The sequence below is a fragment of the Tachysurus fulvidraco genome, chromosome 6 (assembly GCF_022655615.1).
Source record: "Tachysurus fulvidraco isolate hzauxx_2018 chromosome 6, HZAU_PFXX_2.0, whole genome shotgun sequence".
NCBI lineage: Eukaryota > Metazoa > Chordata > Actinopteri > Siluriformes > Bagridae > Tachysurus > Tachysurus fulvidraco.
This window is the reverse complement of record NC_062523.1, coordinates 8,190,362-8,209,726: the sequence shown is the minus strand read 5'-3', so window position 1 is coordinate 8,209,726 and position 19,365 is coordinate 8,190,362. Positions and strand designations below refer to the sequence as shown.

The 19,365-nt window shown below is 35.2% G+C and overlaps 2 protein-coding genes across 4 annotated transcripts in view; one reads left to right on the top strand and one right to left on the bottom strand.

The window, feature by feature from the left end:
- Positions 1 to 330: 330 nt before the first annotated feature.
- The window catches only part of LOC113663951 (protein CFAP210-like), a 169,818-nt gene continuing 150,783 nt past the window's right edge, over positions 331 to 19,365 (top strand). Inside the window, exons 1-9 of one of the 3 annotated variants that reach the window (XM_027179447.2) lie at positions 331 to 488; positions 1,111 to 1,319; positions 2,057 to 2,230; positions 2,372 to 2,577; positions 2,752 to 2,908; positions 3,181 to 3,320; positions 3,597 to 3,789; positions 3,965 to 4,129; positions 4,219 to 4,624. In XM_027179447.2, coding sequence (XP_027035248.2) covers positions 440 to 488; positions 1,111 to 1,319; positions 2,057 to 2,230; positions 2,372 to 2,577; positions 2,752 to 2,908; positions 3,181 to 3,320; positions 3,597 to 3,789; positions 3,965 to 4,129; positions 4,219 to 4,503 — 1,578 coding nt within the window. In that variant the 5' untranslated portion in view covers positions 331 to 439 and the 3' untranslated portion in view covers positions 4,504 to 4,624. Of the gene's footprint in view, positions 514 to 1,110; positions 1,320 to 2,056; positions 2,231 to 2,371; positions 2,578 to 2,751; positions 2,909 to 3,180; positions 3,321 to 3,596; positions 3,790 to 3,964; positions 4,130 to 4,218; positions 4,625 to 19,365 lie in introns of those variants that run through there. The other 2 variants (XM_047815416.1, XM_047815417.1) reach the window with 2 other exon arrangements.
- Positions 12,105 to 15,730, bottom strand: LOC113663978. Its single transcript, XM_027179537.2, has 5 exons — positions 15,591 to 15,730; positions 14,843 to 15,169; positions 13,047 to 13,158; positions 12,888 to 12,915; positions 12,105 to 12,657 (listed from the first exon to the last, which is right to left on the bottom strand). The coding sequence occupies exons 1-5, from the start codon at positions 15,670 to 15,672 to the stop codon at positions 12,574 to 12,576; spliced, it is 633 nt and encodes a 210-aa protein (XP_027035338.1). The 5' UTR covers positions 15,673 to 15,730; the 3' UTR covers positions 12,105 to 12,573.

The window sequence follows — 19,365 nt, the reverse complement described above, 5'->3', positions numbered from 1 at the left end:
GCCTATCTCAGGCGTCATCGGGCATCAAGGCAGGATACACCCTGGACGGAGTGCCAATCCATCGCAGGGCACACATAAATTCTCATTTACATGGTATCATGATAAACAAATTATTATTTGCCATTTGAATGATGACATGACACAGATTCGGGTCTCTAAAACATCAACAAATGTGAGTTATTGTCCCTTAAGGACTGTGATGTTCCTTCTGTACGTCTATTTCTCATTTCAGCAGCGAATCGACTCACATTCGAAACCTGCCCAAACGATTCACGCTACTGTAGAACTGTTACGCAGTTCTCGAATGTTATACTAGAACACGAATCTTTACACGTCACAGATGACGTTGTTCGAACGCGTGTCAAAACAAATCAAACCTTCATACAGTGCACAGTGTATAAAAGCTTCAGTGTCGGGATTCACATCGCTATAAAGCATTATGATAGAGGAAAGAACAATGGCAGCAGCTCCTGAGTCAATTAGAAAAGGTGAATGATTAGAAAAGTGGGCGTGGTCAGTTGTTTTTCCTGTATTTTTTCCCCCTACCCTATAATCTGTAGCAATAACGCAACAATTTATGTAGTATTTTATTCAGACTATTTCTCCCTAGATAAAATATAATATTGTTACTAACTGCATTATGTTTTGTAATTAATTAATGCAATACTGCTAATTAACAAGATGCATTACCATACAAGTTATTTATTCATCAACAGTAAAACTATTTCTTTTTACAAACTATAAAAGTATCCGTAAGGTTTTCTGTTAACATACTAACATACAGTATAATATAATACAGTGCAGTATTATAACATACAGTATAATATCATACAGTAAAGTATTATAACATACTGTATATCATACAATCTGCTTTGAACAGTACATCATAGGGCAAGGAATGGTATGTCCTGCTTTAAGGGGGTTTAAAAGTGTCATTTACATATGTCCTAAAACTACTGAAGAAAATGTGTTTGAGCCTCCTGCAATAATTCCTGCAAAAAAGTTTTAACAAATTCTCTTAATCTTTTATTTTATTTATTTTTTTATTTTAAAAGTTTTCACAAAACCCTCTACAATTTGTATCTTGTCTTACATCTTCTTCTCCAACAGTTATCCTACCAGAGGTGAACAGTGAACCCGGTTCACCTGTAGAACTGCACAAAGTGACCGTGTTGCCTGCATCCGAATGGGAGAGAATCCAGGATATCGTGCATGGCATGAATGAACAGCAGGAGTGTATCATGGCAGCTGCAAGACAGCGTGAAGCCCTGCATCTGCGCTCCAAAGAAGCTGTCAAGAACTGGCCTAACACCATAGCTGTAGGTCAATCATCATCAGCATAGCTATGATATTTACATTTTAGTGAATGTGGGGGAGGTAGGAGTGTCTCAGACACAGCAGTGGTGCTTGGGCTTGTCTACAAAGTCTGCACTAATTGGCCAGATATCAGAAACAATGCCCTTGTTGGTTCATCTGGTGTGCATAAAATATATAAAAAAAATTTGTGCACAATTTATGTAAATGGACCTCTAGTATTTAAACTAGTATTTATTTGGGGGGCAGTCGTGGCCTAATGGTTAGAGAGTCTGACTTGTAACCCGAAGGTTGTGGGTTCGAGTCTCGGGCCAGCCACAACTGAGGTGCCTGTGAGCAAGGCACCGAACCCCCCCAACTGCTCCCCGGGCACCGCAGCATAAATGGCTGCCCACTGCTCCGGGTGTGTGTTCACGCTGTGTGTCTTCATTGCTGTGTGTGTGCACTTTGGATGGGTTAAATGCAAAGAACAAATTCTGAGTATGGGTCACCGTACTTAGCCATATGTCACTTCACTAAACAGTTTCTGACCACAGGGCTGACAAACTGTATATAGCAGCAGATGGGCTACAACAGTTATAACAGTAAATGTATAGCTGTAAAGTAGGATTTCCTGATACAATTTCCATTGAGTGTACTTTCAGAGTGTGTGCAGTAATAAGTGGTCACATATGTGTACAGTGCCACAAACTAAATCGATGCTATCTATGATTATATACATGCATTGTTCATGTATTTACAGGGACAATGGCAAAAGAAGTTGGAATTGAGGAAAATTAAAAAGGAAACTGAAGAGAAGGAAAAGAAACAGATTGACCTAGATGAAGCAAAGTTTCAAGAGCAGAAACGAAAGGAAGCAATAGAGAGAGCAAAAAAACTGCAGTTCTTCCAGACCGACAGAGTCAAAGGATTTCATGTTAGTATAATAATATTTTAGGTGAATTTTCTGTCATTTTTTCATCAGATGTACTATATGTATAACATCATATTCTTTGCAATTTCCTTCACATGAATTATTGTGTTAATTTTGTTATTGTTAATTTAATTTCTCCTACAGTCTACTCTGCTTATGACTGAAGTTCTGAAGGAGAGAGATGCCCAGATTGAGCTGAAAAAAAGAAAAGAAATTGAAGCTAAAGAATTAGAGAAAAAGGTCTTGGCTATAAACGCACACAATGCGGAGCTGGCTTTACAGCAGGAGCATCAGAAAGCTGTGGAGAGGAAGCAGAATTTTCTGGCAGTCGCTGAGACTTGGACACAACAGTAACATATCAGCTAAACCAACATATGTGTAGAATAATAGACATTAGTTTCTAATGTAACAAACATTAGATTCCAATTAGTCTGCATTTTGTGATAAACAATGAAAATTAGTACGTCACCCTGTTTTTGCTCAGTGAGTAGCACGTGTGCTATAACAGTGTCCTTGTTCATTAGGATTAAGGAGCATGAGCAAGGAAGAGAGGAGGAGCTAATGGAAAAGAAGAAAGAGGCAGAGGAACTCAAGCATTTTCAAGAGCTCTATAATAAGGAGCAAAACAAACGCAAGCAGAAGAAGAAAGAGGAGAAGGGAAACATCATGAAGGCTTATCAAGTAATCACTTCTCAAAGTGGGGGCAGCAAGCAGAAAATGCCCAGCCAGATGTTTCTCACTTTTTAGGAAAAAATATTTGATATATGAATATCCAATAATAATAATTTACAGGGTTGGGGGTTCAGTTCCCTCCCCTGCCCTTTGTGCTCACCATTTACATGTTCACCTGTTATGTCATTCAATATAGTGATGCATCTTTGTTGTTATAACCACCTCTTAATTGCATTAAAATGGGACTAATTTCCTGTATGTTTTTCTTCATCCTTAATCAGGAAAAATTTGCAGAGAAGAAAATCCTCCTAGAGTCTGAGTCTGAGAAACAAGAGCTGGAAGAAGAGAAACGGAAGCTTGTTGTTAAGGCTAAAAACAAACTGGTGAAACTCTGGAAAGAAAAAAAGGCAGAGATGTTCAGGTACTCAAAATCTGGATGTTTTTGAAAATTTGTGTTTGATACAGTTTATAGTACCGCTTTTTAACCTTAATTTGGTACATACGCCTATTGTTTTTTTATTTGTGATGGCTATTAGGTATTTTGAAGTGAAATTTTAATACTGTAGTATACATAAAATCCTAGAAAACTGTGTGTCCAACTTTGGAGAAGGTCCACATATGGGTGTGATGGTCAGGTGTCCACATAGATTTGGCCATGTACTGTGCCGTTACATATTTATGATCGTTTATTGTGCAGAGAGACTCAGAGAAACAGGGAAATTGTTGCTGACAAACTGGCAGCATATCTTGAACAGCCAGGCATTAACGAAGAAGAGCTGACCTCCAGGGCAGCTGCAGAAGCTGTGGCCAAGCAGGATAAACGCCAGCATGAGAAAGAGGAACAGCAGGCAGCCATGTTGAGGAGTATTGCTGAACACAGAGAAGCTATGGTAAACTCCAGTTTTGGGAATGTTATATAACTAACTAAGAAACTATAAGGAATCAAAATAGGAAAGTATTCTACTTTTAATGTTTCGATGGTTTACATTCCAAATGGTTTCTGTTACATGGTTACATGCTTTTGGGGCATGTCAGTATATTTCAGTCTCCAATTATACCTTTTAGGAAAAACAGCTAAAGTGCAAGAAGCAAGAGGAGAAACAGATGGCTGCTGAGATGCTTGAAGCAAACAAAGCATCAGATCTCCTTTTCCACCAAGAGCAGAAAACCAAGGCCCAGAAAAAGAGAGAGACAGCCAAAATGCTACAAGACAGTTATGTCTGTCATATGGTGAGTCAGCTCTATGTTGTTTACTTTTGTTTTATTTGAAGACTTTATTTAACATAACTACATTTCTGCTCACTTTTGTTTGCACCTAGACTGAGAAGCATGCACAGAATAAGCTCAAGAAAAAACAACAGCAGGAATCTAAGGCGAGGCATGCAGAGCTTATTGCAGAGGAAGAGAACCAGTTTCAGGTTTATGCCATGGATGTGATTCAGAGATCTAAAGAGGCACAGAGAAACACCTCTCTTCTGCAAAAGGCCTCAAGAGCAGGCTTTGGTGGTGGACGTGGGCCTTTGTTTGAAGGTGTTAGACCAAGTTATCTAGTTCAAGATTATACAGGGGTTCAGCTGCCCAGTTATGCACACGGTAGACCTTAGGAATTAAGGATGCTACATGTACATGTGACTACATTCAGAAGTCTAAACGGCATCTAGGACTTGGTTATCGTGAGCTGTATTGCCGATTTGAATAAATAAAAATAACTTCTCTTTGAAAGAATTCAATGTCTGGCTATTCATTTAATACTTGTAAAAATGTATTTATTTACTGGAGCAGTTTATAATTTTCTGTATATTCCATTCTGTACTGTAAGGTGAATCTCACAATAAAAACATTCCCAAGTCTGAAGGTCCCTTTCAGCTGGATGGCAATGTGACTGCTACTACTTAATGTTGAACAGAGCCTTGTCTTAAAGGGTTGTTACCATAAAAGCAAGACTAAAACTAGGAATAAGTTGCAAATCTGACTGTCTCTGCACATGCAACTGAACAAGAGTGTTAAAATTCTCTGTGTAAAGTTTGGTATTAACTATTCACTACACATTTTAAATCAGCTCTGAATGTGATATCCTATAAAATATTTTGAATTCCTGTATCCAATCAGATAATTCAAGTTCAGATTTCAGGTGTTGAACGGCTGTATGTATCATTATTCAAATAATAAAGTGAAGCTAAACCCCAGCAAAGGACAGGTCCAAGCTTTTAAATCACACTGTGTTTGTGGCAGACAAATTGATCAATTTCTATTTCCTGTCAAGGAAAGCTACATCCACATATAGTCAGGATCGTTACCTGATTTTCTCTAAAGCCGATTCCTCTAAGGACATGCCACTGTTTTTTTGTCAGACATAATAGTGCATTTAAAGCTGTTAAAGAAATTACATTCACCACTAAACACAATGCTCTTAGATATGACTATCAGACAATCAATTGCAAATACATAGTCATTAATGCTGTGTGGAGTTTTTCTTCATTAGCTAAAACTTATATCCAACTTTCTAAATAAATTAATATGCCACAACTTGAAAAGCATGAAATTTGTTATTGCATTGTATCATTTGCAAATATTTTGTATACATCTATTTATGTTCTTGGAGCCATTTATTGTTTTGCATTTTTTTGTTCCTGACACTAGAGGGCGTGTGAGTATTTTGAATGTAAGGCGATAAAAGGTTACAGGTAAGACATAGGCCAAAACCAAATACTGGAATGTTTCTTTACATGTGTACGATTAAAAATGGACATTAAATGGATTTGTATATATAGTTTTATCCAGAATATATGATAAATATAACAAATAATCTATTGCCCAGTCTGCCATGACTCGAATCTTTTGATTCCATTTACTGATTCGTTCAGTGACCTTTGCTCTAATTTACCCCAGTTTACTAGTGCCAAAATTTATTTTAAAAAAATATTATTTCATTCACTCAATAAATTAATTTAAAATGTACGATTAAGAGAATTTTTGTATGATGATTTAATTAAACTGGTATATCCAATCCACAAAAAAAGGTCTGTTTTTCTTCTTTCTTCAAATAAGAAACTTCAGTCTACAGTCTACTTCTGAAAGAGTGATATAATTGATGGATTTGATGTAAACAAATATAATTGGTGGGGAAAATTACATGCGTGTATAAAGTACCCGTATGTAATTTAATAAAATCGCCATTGGTTGTTTTTTAAACCTTTGTTTTTCAAAATTTTTACATGTAATAAACATGTATACCCAAAGCCTGGCCAAAACGTCAGTACTTGGATTTAACTAAGCAAACATGTAAGCGCCATCCATTTGATAATTACTGAGGTGATTGTGTTCCAGCTGGCAACAAGTTATTTAATTCTGTTATGAAGTGAGTAGTGTAACTCTCTCAATTAAAAAAATCGTGGACTCTTCAATTCATATATTTGTGATAAGATCACCACCATTAAATGCTTTGGGATATCATGAGTCATTGTAAGTGCTGGTGTAGATGAACAAAATGAAAAAAATTGATCCATGACAAAAACATAATAAAGATACATAAATAACCTGACATTAAGCAAATAATGGCAACAGATAAATAATAATTGTATCTTATATATAGAAATTAATTTAAATAATACAGGTACTGTAGCATTAGGTTAAGTCAAGGTTTTACCTTTTTTCCCATTTAAACCAAGTGCTAAAGCCTTAATACGATTCAGTAGTGAGATCCAAGAGTAAATTCATGAAAAGTTCTCTAAATAGTCTTACCATAATTAAACCAGAAAAATGCCAAATAAACAAGAAAAAACAGTTCCTAAAATTTGGGCTTCTGAACAATAGATCGCTTGCATCCTAAGCACTTATTGTAAATGAAATCATCTCGGAAAATAGCCTTATTGCACTAGCATTACTGAAACTTGGTTAAACAAAATAATTACATTGGTCTAAATGAGTCTAATATATCTACAGTATAAGCCTGCCACACAACTCATGGTACAGTAAATGATTTAAGAACATTCCTAATTTTCTGAAGATATTACAGAATTTCCAAGATCGCTGGTCCTCTTCTTGACTTGGTGAACTTGTGCCTGAGACAACAGGGTGTTGTGAGAAAGCCTGAGTTTTGTTCGATGTGGACAGCAGAGTGTCAGGTAGCCTTTATGTTGTTGAAGGAGAAGCTTACATATGCTCCACTATTAGGGTATGCAGATTTATCTCTTCCATTTACATTGGAGACAGATGGTAATAGTGTGGAGCTGGGTGCAGACCTTTACCAGCAACAGGGTGACTGTAAGAGGGTGATCGCATATGTTAGTCGACGGCTATGTAATGCAGAGAAGATCGATCCATTATGTCATTTGAAAGATTGGGTGCTATCGAGTAATGATGGATGGCCCAGCTAGCCATTTTTAATTTTGAGGTAGAGCACCAACCATCTGGTCTTTGGAGTGTGTAGCCAGAGTGGAAGGGGTCAGTACTCAAGGAGCAACATTCACTCTTCCAGGTTTTACAAAAGTTCAGCTGAGAGATTTCCAGCTCAAAGATTCAGTCCCTCAGTTCTTTCAGAGTGTTTTGGGATCATAACCGAAAGCCTGGGAGTCAGGAGAGACGCAGCCTATCTAAGCCTGTATTGTCCTTGTTAAAGCAGTGGAACTACATTTGGGAGTTAGATGGGTTGTTGTATCTGGTCACGGAAGATCCTCGTCTTGGTGTGTTGTATAAGTATTTGGTATAATTATTTTCATGCGTTAAATCAAAATAACAAATTTTACGTGATTTTGTTTACCTAATAAACATTTTCCATGTTCCCAGTGACTTGGTGAGTACCAGCAACTACTCCTGCCAGCCTATTTATGATAAGATGAGACACCAGGGCTTGAACATACTCTCACCGTGTTGAGGCTGAGATGTTTTTGGGTTGGCATGTATGAAGGTGTCGAGAGGTGGATTAAAAAGTGTCTGGAGAGGTGGATTAAAAAGTGCTCTGCTGTTGATCTTGGTCAAACAATGTATTTGCGTCACAGGCCCACTGGCAGGAACGTAATACAAGAGCCACTGGAGGGTGCTCCTAGTAAGAGAGTCCACAGAATTGACTTATGTCTTTGTGAAAATCCTGTGGTTGTTTCAGTAGTAACAGAGTACAGTAGGTTCTCATTTCCATCTCCATCTGAGTCACTGTCTCAGCATTTAGAAGTTGGAACTTTTGCTCCAGGGTGTGTGGTGTTACAAAAGGTCACATTGCCTTTTCCTGTCTTTCAAAATTATATCACCTACTGTATATTACAAAAACAGCCTCTTTCCACCTTAGAAATATTTCCAAGCTAAGAAACCTCCTATACCTGTTAAGTTTATAATTAATTACAAACTGCTGCTACTTATAGTATGTTCAAGGCTCTAAATGGTTTAGCTCCCATGTATCTAACCAGTATTCTACTGTAACATGCTACAGTACAATCCTTCAGATCCCATAATCTTGTGTTCTAATACATCTGATCAATTGTACATTATCATCTAGTGCTTGATAATATCATGAACATCAGCTATGCTAATTCCTCTCCACATACTTCTCTATTTATACCCTTCCCGAGGCATCCAACTCCAGTTGTGTTCCATGTCAAAGATTCTGGACCTTCTTTGTGAAGAGGCCAACCCTGTGAGAATCCTGAGGCATCTAGAGATGTACCAGCTCAAGTTGGATTCCTTGTCATGTTGAGGTTTTCGAAGAGGAGATGCCAACTGCAAGTTGTCTTTAAGGACAACAGCCTCCTCATCAATACACAATTGTTGGACTGTATATTTATAATCACAGCCTCTACTGTCACCCAAATTAGGATAAGTTTCCCTTTTCAGTCAGGTTCCTCTCACGGTTTCTTCATTTACCATCTATGGGAGTTTGGGAATAAATATAAACACATTTAAATATAAGTCTAATATTAATCTTGAATTTTTTGTATTCTATTAATCTTTGTCTAATACATTTTTGTATTATGTTTGTATTAAGCTGCTTTAAGACAATGTCCATTGTTAAAAGTGCTATACAAATAAATTTTAAATTGAATTTTATTGATTTTTGTTGACCATGAAGCTTGAACAAACTAATTCTGTGTGTCTAAACCTCAATCCATCCCCGAATGCCTTAAACAACCACGTGAAATATCCAGTTTTTTGACTGGCTATGATTTCATATCAAAAGCCATATATTCAAAAACAGACAATGTAACTGTACTCAAAAGAACTATGAATCTGACATAATATGACAGAGGAATTAACAAGAGGTAGCTCATCAAGCATAAATTTAATCAAACAACTAAGGAAATTGCTGAAACTACTAAAATTGGCTTAGGAACAAAGGTTTGCTTTGAAAATTCTTTTGATCTGAAGCATTGATATGAATTAATCTGAAGCCTAGTCATAAAATACCTTAGGAATGATTTAGCCACACCACCAAAAATAAAACATTTAAATGCAAAAATAAATAGATAAATGCAAAATGTATTTATTTGAACTAAGCCTATTATTTTCACCATGCTTTTGCAAAGCAGAGTACACTGTGCTTCAGGAATTTATTTATTTTAATAAATAAGCAATTATATTACTCTACAAGAACATCATAAATCTACTATACTGTACATTCTTCATAATCATGCACCAAAAGGCACCCTTAATTCCACTATATTAAATTATTTACTATACATTTAACAAAGTATTTCACACACAAACACACACACACACACACACTCACACACACACACACACACACACACACACACACACACACACGCACACACACACACACGCACACACACACACACACACGCACACACACACACACGCACACACACACACACACACACACACACACACACACACACACACACACACACACACACACACACACACACACACACACACACACACATTTTCTCTCCTTAGGTGTGTTACATTTGGTGTTATCTTTCTCACTCTCTCATACTGGTCACTGGAAGTTCAACATGGCACCTCATGGCAAAGTGGATATAAAAAAAAGAATTGTTGCTCTAAAGATGGCGTAGGCTAGAAGAAGATTGCCCAGACCCTGAAACTGAGCTGCAGCATGGTGGCCAAGACCATACAGCGGTTTAACAGGACAGGTTCCACTCAGAACAGGCCTCGCCATGGTTGACCAAAGAAGTTCAGTGTACGTGGTCAGTGTCATATCCAGAGGTTATGTTTATGAAATAGACGTATGAAAGCTGCCAGCATTGCTGCAGAGGTTGAAGGGGTGGGGAGACAGCCTGTCAGTGCTCAGACCATACGCCTCACAATGCAACAAATTGGTCTGCATGGCTGCGGACGTCGCTCGGCCCTTCTGCTCAGCTGTGGACGTCGCTCGGCCCTCTCTGGCTGCGCCACCGTGTGCCTTGCTCCCTCCACCTGCCTGGACGTGTGCCTTGCTCCCTCCACCTGCCTCGATGTGTGCCCTGCTCCCCCCACCTGCCTCACCATGTGCCTTGCCCCCTCCCACATGGACCATGTTGGGATTGTCTTTAAAAGACTGATGCGTCGGGTACTGTCAGGACTCAGCCTGGACTTTGGCCACGTGCTTTTGTTTATGTTTTGTATGCCCCGCCCTTGTCTCTTCCTCCCAACCTCTGCACACCTGTTCCTTATGTGGTTAATTTTGTCGTGTATTTAACTGTGCCACATTGCCTATGGCAGCGCAGAATCCTTGTCTTTTGTCTTCTGATGTCGTCTCGTGTCCGGTCTAATGCTAGTGTCAAAAACAAGGCTTGTGTGCTGAATCCGGCAGCCTCCATTTGACTCATGTCAACTTGCAGTACTGCTCACAATTTTCAGAATTTTAATACTATCCAAGATTCACACCATTAAATTAAACTACTATATATATATGTGTGTGTGTGTGTGTGTGTGTGTGTGTGTGTGTGTGTGTGTGTGTGTGTGTGTGTGTGTGTGTGTACTCCAGCTTAGCAAAGCTTAAATTTATTTGTTAATAATAGGGAAAAATAACACAATAATTTTATCATCAAGTTTAATCAGCATTTCTTTTGCAGTAACTTCAGCAAATTATTTCACTAGCTTGATATTTTTGTGCTTATAGAGGTAAACATGAGAAACATGCATCATCCCAACTGGCTAATACTGTTTATATTCACAGGGGCTCTTATCCAGTTAATTTTTATAAAACAAAAAAAATGCTTTCCACATCCTTGAATTATAATCAGAATAGTAAATGCTATTACTGTATGATGCATACACGTTAATAGTTCTGTTAACCCTTTTTTAAAATAGAAACCTCCTTTTTTCTGCTGATGTTTTGAATTCATTATGGGATTATATCTTAAATACCATGTACGATTTGACTACTGAGTATTTTTAAGACTATTCAGTGTATACATCTTGTTAGAATTTCTTGGCATGTCATGCTAAAGTCTCATGCTAGATTTGATGTCTTTGCAGCAATGAATTTATGTCACATTTCAAGAGATATAATTTGCTATGTTATATAACATCACAAAATGGGAACACCAGAGGGTTATAAATCTCCTTATGTAAGCAATTCTGGAATTCTTATTTCTATCACACACTCAGATGTTAATTTATGTAAACAGTTCATTTAAAGTACAGGATACTATATTGTTTATCTGATTATCAGTTAGACTTCTTATCATATGTTGACATTATTATCTGTGAAAATATAATTATAATATTATTAATAATAATTACAACAATAACAACAACAACAACAACAATAATAATAGGCATAATAATCAAAATAATAAACGTAATAATAAATCATAATAATTGAAAGAGAGAGAGGAAAAGTAGAAGCAGAAGAATAAAAAGTGTTGTTTTTAATGTTGCTTCTAAAACTGTATAAATATGTAGAATTAACATTGTAGTGAGTGACTGGTTTTTAATCAAGTATAGTTAAGAAATTTATTTAAGGATTAGTTGATTGAAAGAAATTTTCAGTATTTTATCATATTCATAAAATATTATTTTACCATATTTTTATAAAATATGGTAAAATAATATTTTAAGAATATTATTTTATCATTTTCATAAAATATTATTTTATCATGTTTTATGAATAATTATTATAAAGTAATATTCATAAAATATTATTTTATCATATTTTATACAAATATTTAATGTTTCATTTTAAAAAAGCATTTGTTAATTGTTCAGCGATCATCAACAATCAGCATTTATTCAAATGAATAACTCAACAAATAATTTAAACATTTATTAAAGATGTGTATATACAAAAGTATGTGGAGAGCTGTCCATCACACCGACATGTGTTTCTTCCCCAAACAATTGTAGAGAATGTTTTTGTATGCTGTAAAATTACAATTTACCTTCACTGCTACTAAGAGACCCAGTCCATGTTCCAGCTTGACAGTACATTTGTGCACAAAGTGAGATCCATGAACACGTTTTGCCAAGGCTGATATGGAAGAGCTCACATGTCCTGCACTGAGCCCTGACTTTAATCGCACTGAACACCTCTGGGATGAACTGGAACACCTACTGCCCCCTCACCCAACATCAGTGCCACATTAATGATCTTTTGTGTGTGTATTTTATGTATATAACTTTGTTTGGATGTATCCTCATTGTTGTTCAATCACATGTCACCAAGGAATGCAGATACAGATGAAGTGTACCTGCAATATTATTCAGATTATTCTCAATCTTCAGATATGATATTGTCCATAAACTGAGTTAAGTCTCTCAATATAGGTGGTGCTCTGATTGTTGTTCATTCCTCCTCCATGTGGCTTTTGACAAACAAAAGAACATTACATAAATAAAACTTACATAATGTTTACATAAAATTACATTGTTGGTATAACACGTGTGTGTGTGTGTGTGTGTGTGTGTGTGTATATATATATATATATATATATATATATATATATATATATATATATATATATATATATATATATATATATATGCGTGTGTGTAACTATATACAGTATTTGTAAATGTATAAATCAGAACTTACAGTGATGTTCACTTTCTTTTTCCATTTCCTGTATGAAAAACTACAGTTTAATGCAGCATATAAAATGTATAAAAATGTATAAGTTAAATGATAACTTTAAGATCGTAAATCAAGATTTATTCTAGTTTTAACAAAATTAATGAAGACATGTTCATTTACCTGTAAATACACACAGTACAGAAGATGATGAGACCGATTGCAACAGCTCCTGTAACTGAGATGAGTATGAAGACTTGCCTTGGGTTTAGCTTTGGTGGTTGTGTTGAGTTATCTACAAATTCAGATAAAAGAAAGCAGTTAATATAGGTCATTTATATTAGGCATAGATTTATGCAATATTATGCAAAATGCTTTAAAAATTAAATTAATCATTTTCTCCAATAAAAATATATTACAAAACTAAACAAGTCAATACTGTATGTGTGAGGACATGATGGTTCAGTGGTTCAGGGGACATGAAGCATTTCACTGCTTGTAACGTGTATGTGACAATTTGAATATGACGTGATAACTATTTTCCTATAAAAGGTATCATTAATACAGTATATAAAGAAATATATAAAGAAAATATCTTGTATGTTTACTGAAAATATTGATGATTCTGCCACAGTTGTGACACTTTGATGGTCATTTTTTTCCTTTGAGAAAATAATTTTTATATTTCCAAAATAGTTTAATAATAATTTAATAATCTTTAAAAACACATAAGAATGAGTTAGTTAATGAGTTAAATCAATTTATCAGTAACTGAATTCTCTTTAAATTATGTACAATAGTCAGACAATATAAAGACCTTTAGCAGTATTTACAACTAAAACACTTTATAGTTAACTCTCTGTATAGGGCATGGCTAGTTTTACTTCCTTGTCTCCTAGACACAAAGGAATCAGCCTTTCGATCAACACTTTGGTAATGCTATTAAATACATTTTCTAAGATTTATAAAAAAACATCTATTCACTTTGTGTGTATATTAATCAAAATATTGACTTAATCCACTTACTTAATTTATAACATAATATGATCCACATCATAGATAATTATAAGGATATGTGAAAAATGTGAAAGCCAAAGGAAAAAAAAAACACATTTTCCATGGTAGAACCTGGACATAGTGCTATACACTTTACCCATATTATCAAAAGTCCCAGTTACAAAACATGGATAATGTATAACTGACTTTTACTTAACAAGCTTTTTTGCTTTAAATTACCATGTCCAGAAAAGTGAGTGAATTGAATACGCTATGCATGTGGCTGTGTTGGAGGCTGAAAAAGCTTTTAATTTATTCGCACTTGCAGAGACTCACACTAGCCTCCCCCATATTTTGTGTCCATTTTTCCTGGTCAGGGTCTCACATGATATATCCTGTGAGAACCAGGCATGAGATAGGAATACACGCTGGATTTGTTACCAGTCCCTCCCAGTCAGAATCTTACCAATGGGCATAGTTAAGTGTAGCCAATTTACCTACTATCATGTTTGCGATCTTAAAATATTGGAGAAATCCTGAGAACTTTGGGAAAGTTCCAGACAGCCACAATGAGAAAATGTTAAACAATGTGTAGACAATACTGCAAGGCAATAATTATACCCACCATGCCACCTATTACCATTCAAAAGAGAGGGCAATATTGATGCTTAAACAGCACAAGATTCTCCATAGAATAAGTCCAAGAAATCCATTGTCTGGAGAAAGCCTCAGGAACTGTAACAACTCTTGTGACAACAATGTCTTTACAGATAACATGTCTAAAGATACCATATCAGCCAGAAAGAAAGAGGACAGATGGTTATGACTGTAATTGTGACTGCATGATCAAGTGGATGGTTAAACCATTTTGTTTTCTTGAAAAAGATGTATGGTTTATTAACTTTGAGGCATGGTGGTGTAGTAGGTACAGTAGTGTTGCCATTAATAACTAGTAATTAGTGCCATTAGTAGATTTTTCAAACCTTTTGAATTACCATCTTTTACCGTCAATATCCACTCCTTGTCAAATGGAAAACATGAGTATAATCCTGCATCTGAAGCCTGTATATCAGATATCTCTAATTTTCTTGGATTTTGTGGGTCAACATGCATCCTGCTTGATGTGTAGTTGATCACAGTTTGGTTTATTCCTGGGCTGTAGTTAAAAAGAAGAATCTTGTCTTTACGCCAGCCAATATCTTCAGATTTACTAGTCCGATTTCCATCACAGTGTAAAATAACATTATCTCCCTTTGAAACATTTCTGTTCATCTGGTTTTGAGTATTGTTCTCAAGTGATTTGGTACAATCTGCGGGGACAAAAAGATTCTTTTCAAAATTAGGTTAAATTATTAATGTCATCTTAATACTTGAAATCATACACATGATATTGTTTATATAATCTACCGATTTTAAAGTAAACCATGAATTTAGCATGAGATTATAGAAAAAATATGACCCTGAGTAAACATGCCCGATTGAATGACATTCATAATTAGGTTAGAATACTCCCCAGTTTACAGTCCATTTACTCACAAAGGCTTGGTTATTTTAAAATATGCATACCTGATTAAACCGATATGAGATATAATTACGTCCGTAATACTATGACATCCACTTTTAATTTGGTTAATTACTACCTCCGCTCTGTTGCAGGAGATTGACAGTACACTCACCAATGTATTACAAAGACAATCAACTTAAATCTAATACACTAATATGAATCCTTACCTCCACATATTAGAAGAAACACAGTGACACAATGTACAAGATGCCAATTCCTGGTTTGAATAAATGCCATACAAGGTTTCATGTTATTAAATGTTTCAAAAATGTTCTCGCTTTCAAGCTCAGCCTTAAGAGATAAAGGATCTGAAGTGCATGATGTGCATCACTACTAGAGAGAGGCGTGAGAGGAAGTGGGTTTAACAAACGGAACATAAAAAAAACTGACTTGCTTCCCTCCTCTTCCCCATGAGATAAATAATACAACTGACCACAGTTGTGTACAGTAAGAATGAATTTTATTTTCAAGAGTTTACTATTATTTGCCATTACTATACTCTGAATTCAGTGCATGAATGCTAAACATATACTAATTACAAAACTGTATGGGGAACACTGATGGAGTTTACTTGGCTGTAATGTCAAACACCCAAAGGTCTCAGTGATTATCTTCCAAAAAGTACATCTACACCTACACGCTTCCTGAATCATCAGCAACTAGCACAAAACATAAAAACTATTTTTTTATTTCATCCTTATTATATTTATTCAGTATCTATATATTGCTGATAAATACTGGAGATTATTAAATATTAAAATACTTAAAAGACCATATGACCTAAACGTTTTATATTTAATTCCTGTATTTTTTTCTACAAGCTAATTAGACATTCTATGGGATGATGAACATAAAATCTGTCTTTTTAGTTAGAGTATAAATCATTCTATTCAGAATCAACTACACAAACACAGAATAAATGTCTTAGAATTCTTTATACACACACTAAATTGTTCATTTATATAAACAATAATGTAAGAACACAGCAGAATGGAAATTTTCATTTTAGGTTGGAAAATCGCTTTCTTTCCACTTATTTCTGTGTAAAAAAGACTAATTACATAAATTCAGAGCTTTTGTTTGTTGTTTTCTAAATGCCTATTAGCATAAATATAGTACTTTAGTCAGCTATCAGTCAGTGGCTCTACCAGAAACTTTTAATGGGGTGGCCAGGGAAGGCAACAGCAAATCTTGGGGTGGCACAAAAGAAAGAAATCAGTGTAGTGTGTGTTATACTTGTTTAGTTTTGTTTCTGGTTAATGTAACAATATCATCACTTATCTTTTTTGGTGGCTGCAGCATGTGCTTCATTTTATTTATTTATGTATTTATGTATTTATTTGTTTGTTTGTTTGTTTGTTTGTTTTTCACTTCATGAACTACTGTGAATTTTCATTATGCAAATTCAAATTCATACTAGGGGTGGCCACAGGGGTTTATGCTATAAGTTTGATTATAAATACTAAGTAAACGTGATTGTCATTAAATTAAATATACATACAAATGAAATACACAGATTTTACATAATGGTTTGAGTTTCGTTGTGTGACACTGAACTGACACTAATAAAACAATGTCTAATGTTTTAACCACATCACAGTCTGAGCAGATTATTATACAAGTCATGGGCTGACACTCAGCTAAGTGAGAACAAGAGAGTCTCATCACTGCAAGACTTTAACTTCCTGTATACGTTTCTCACCCTAAACACATTCTCTCACTTTTACAATCTAGTATAAATTCTTTGTATTCTTCAGTTTTTACTATGGAGAAACCTTTAATGGTTCTTGGTAGAAACCTTCAGTAGAGAGTCTCCTCATCAGAAAATATTTTGACTAAAACCATTTTCATGGCAGTGAAAAATGTTTTCATATCTATGTTTCACACGATGAGCTCTAGCAGGACAAAATCTCTTCTGCTGAACAGATTTGTTGGAAAAATGATGAATTTAGACATGACAGAATTAGCTATCAATCTGTAGATCAATCAATCCTTTTTGTTCTTGAGTGGTATATGAATTAATGCATATAGTTAATCATATTTTTATTAAAAAGGTCTAGTAATTATTTATAAACACTACTCGAACAGGTCTGTACTATACATGCTATACCTATACTGACATGACTCCCTGCATATTAGACTCACTCAGCATCATGACTGCTGAATGTCTGTCTTTCTAACAGACTAATGTTCATTTTAACTATTACAACTGCACATTTTAGAATTTTATCTTTGAATTTGTTGACTATTAAAAGCTTCGATGAATTTAGAATTGAATTAAATTTACGACACGATACATATATATATATATATATATATATATATATATGTGTGTGTGTGTGTGTGTGTGTGTGTGTGTGTGTGTGTGTATATATATACATATATACATATATACTGTACATACATACACACACACACACACACACACGCACACACACACACACACACACACACACACACACACACACATATATATATATATATATATATATATATATATATATATATATATATATATATATATATATATATATATATATGTATATATATATGAGTTTGCATATTACAAAATAAATTTACAGAGTTTACAATAAAACCTTCCTACAGTGACACGTTATAGTGCATAAGATCAGTTACAACATACAACAAGATAAATAATGACTAAAACAATCATGTTTCTAACAAAGCACATGATCACTCTTGAACTCTTGTGTAGTTAAAACATGATTCATATACAAATTATATGTGTACTTATATAATTGTATAGAAGATTTTCTTTTCTGTGGTCATGTGTCTTTGATGGTGAAAACTGTAGGAAACAGCTATTGACAGTAAAGGCAGACAGATTGATGATCGGAGTCTAACCACTGTATAACCACTTGTTTTTTCTTTGCTAAATAGGTCACTGGATCCAGTTTTAAATGTTTAAATGTAAATGTAAATGATCCACTGATGTCCCAGCGAGGCCCTTAAAACTTAAACATGCACATTTGACAGGCTAGAATCTGACTGTAGGCAAGTTGAGAGGCTTAGGACTTTTTGTCAGTAATATATTTCATCAGCTGCACTTTATGCAGCCACAGATACAGACAGACACCACCTACATTTTCAGACACTCAAATGTCCTGCACTGATGCATGGCTGTGTTTTTTTTTTAATTATTATTATTAATTCACTAATATACAGTCAATGCATAAATCTTTAGAATCACTGTATCAAAAGCACTAAGCAGACACTTTTACAATTCATTTTAATAATAAAAAAATAAAAGAAAATTAGATCATATTTTAAATGTTAAAATAAAAAGCCAGAACAACAGTACTCAGAGTACCCTTGATGAAATGATTTGGGTGCTGTGTGTCCACGACACCTTTCCGAGTAACAGAAGTGCTTACCACTTCCTGAAGAGAAGGTTTTTACACATATCATTTCACAAATAAAGTGTTATATTCCTTCACTTACTTTTACAAAAATCCACACTGTTTCTTTTTTTAGATGTTTATGTTCATCACCACAATTCTACTCATGTTTGTCACCTATATCGCATGTTGAGGTTTGACTTTTGTTTAAAGTACTGAAGAAGGTAGGAGCTTTTCAATTTCATTATCACATGACCAAGTCTGACTTTAAACCATTCCAGTTATATTTCTGCTAATTGCTCAGTAGCACTTCTAAATATGACAAATTGTCTCTTGCTCTTCTGTAATGCAAGTTCTCTTCTAATTTTTCTCCTCCTTGATGGCACCGAACCCCCCAACTGCTCCCCGGGCGCCGCAGCATAAATGGCTGCCCACTGCTCCGGGTGTGTGCTCACGGTGTGTGTGTGTTCACTGCTGTGTGTGTGCACTTTGGATGGGTTAAATGCAGAGAACGAATTCTGAGTATGGTTCACCATACTTAGCCGTATGTCACGTCACATTTATACATTATATGCCTATACAA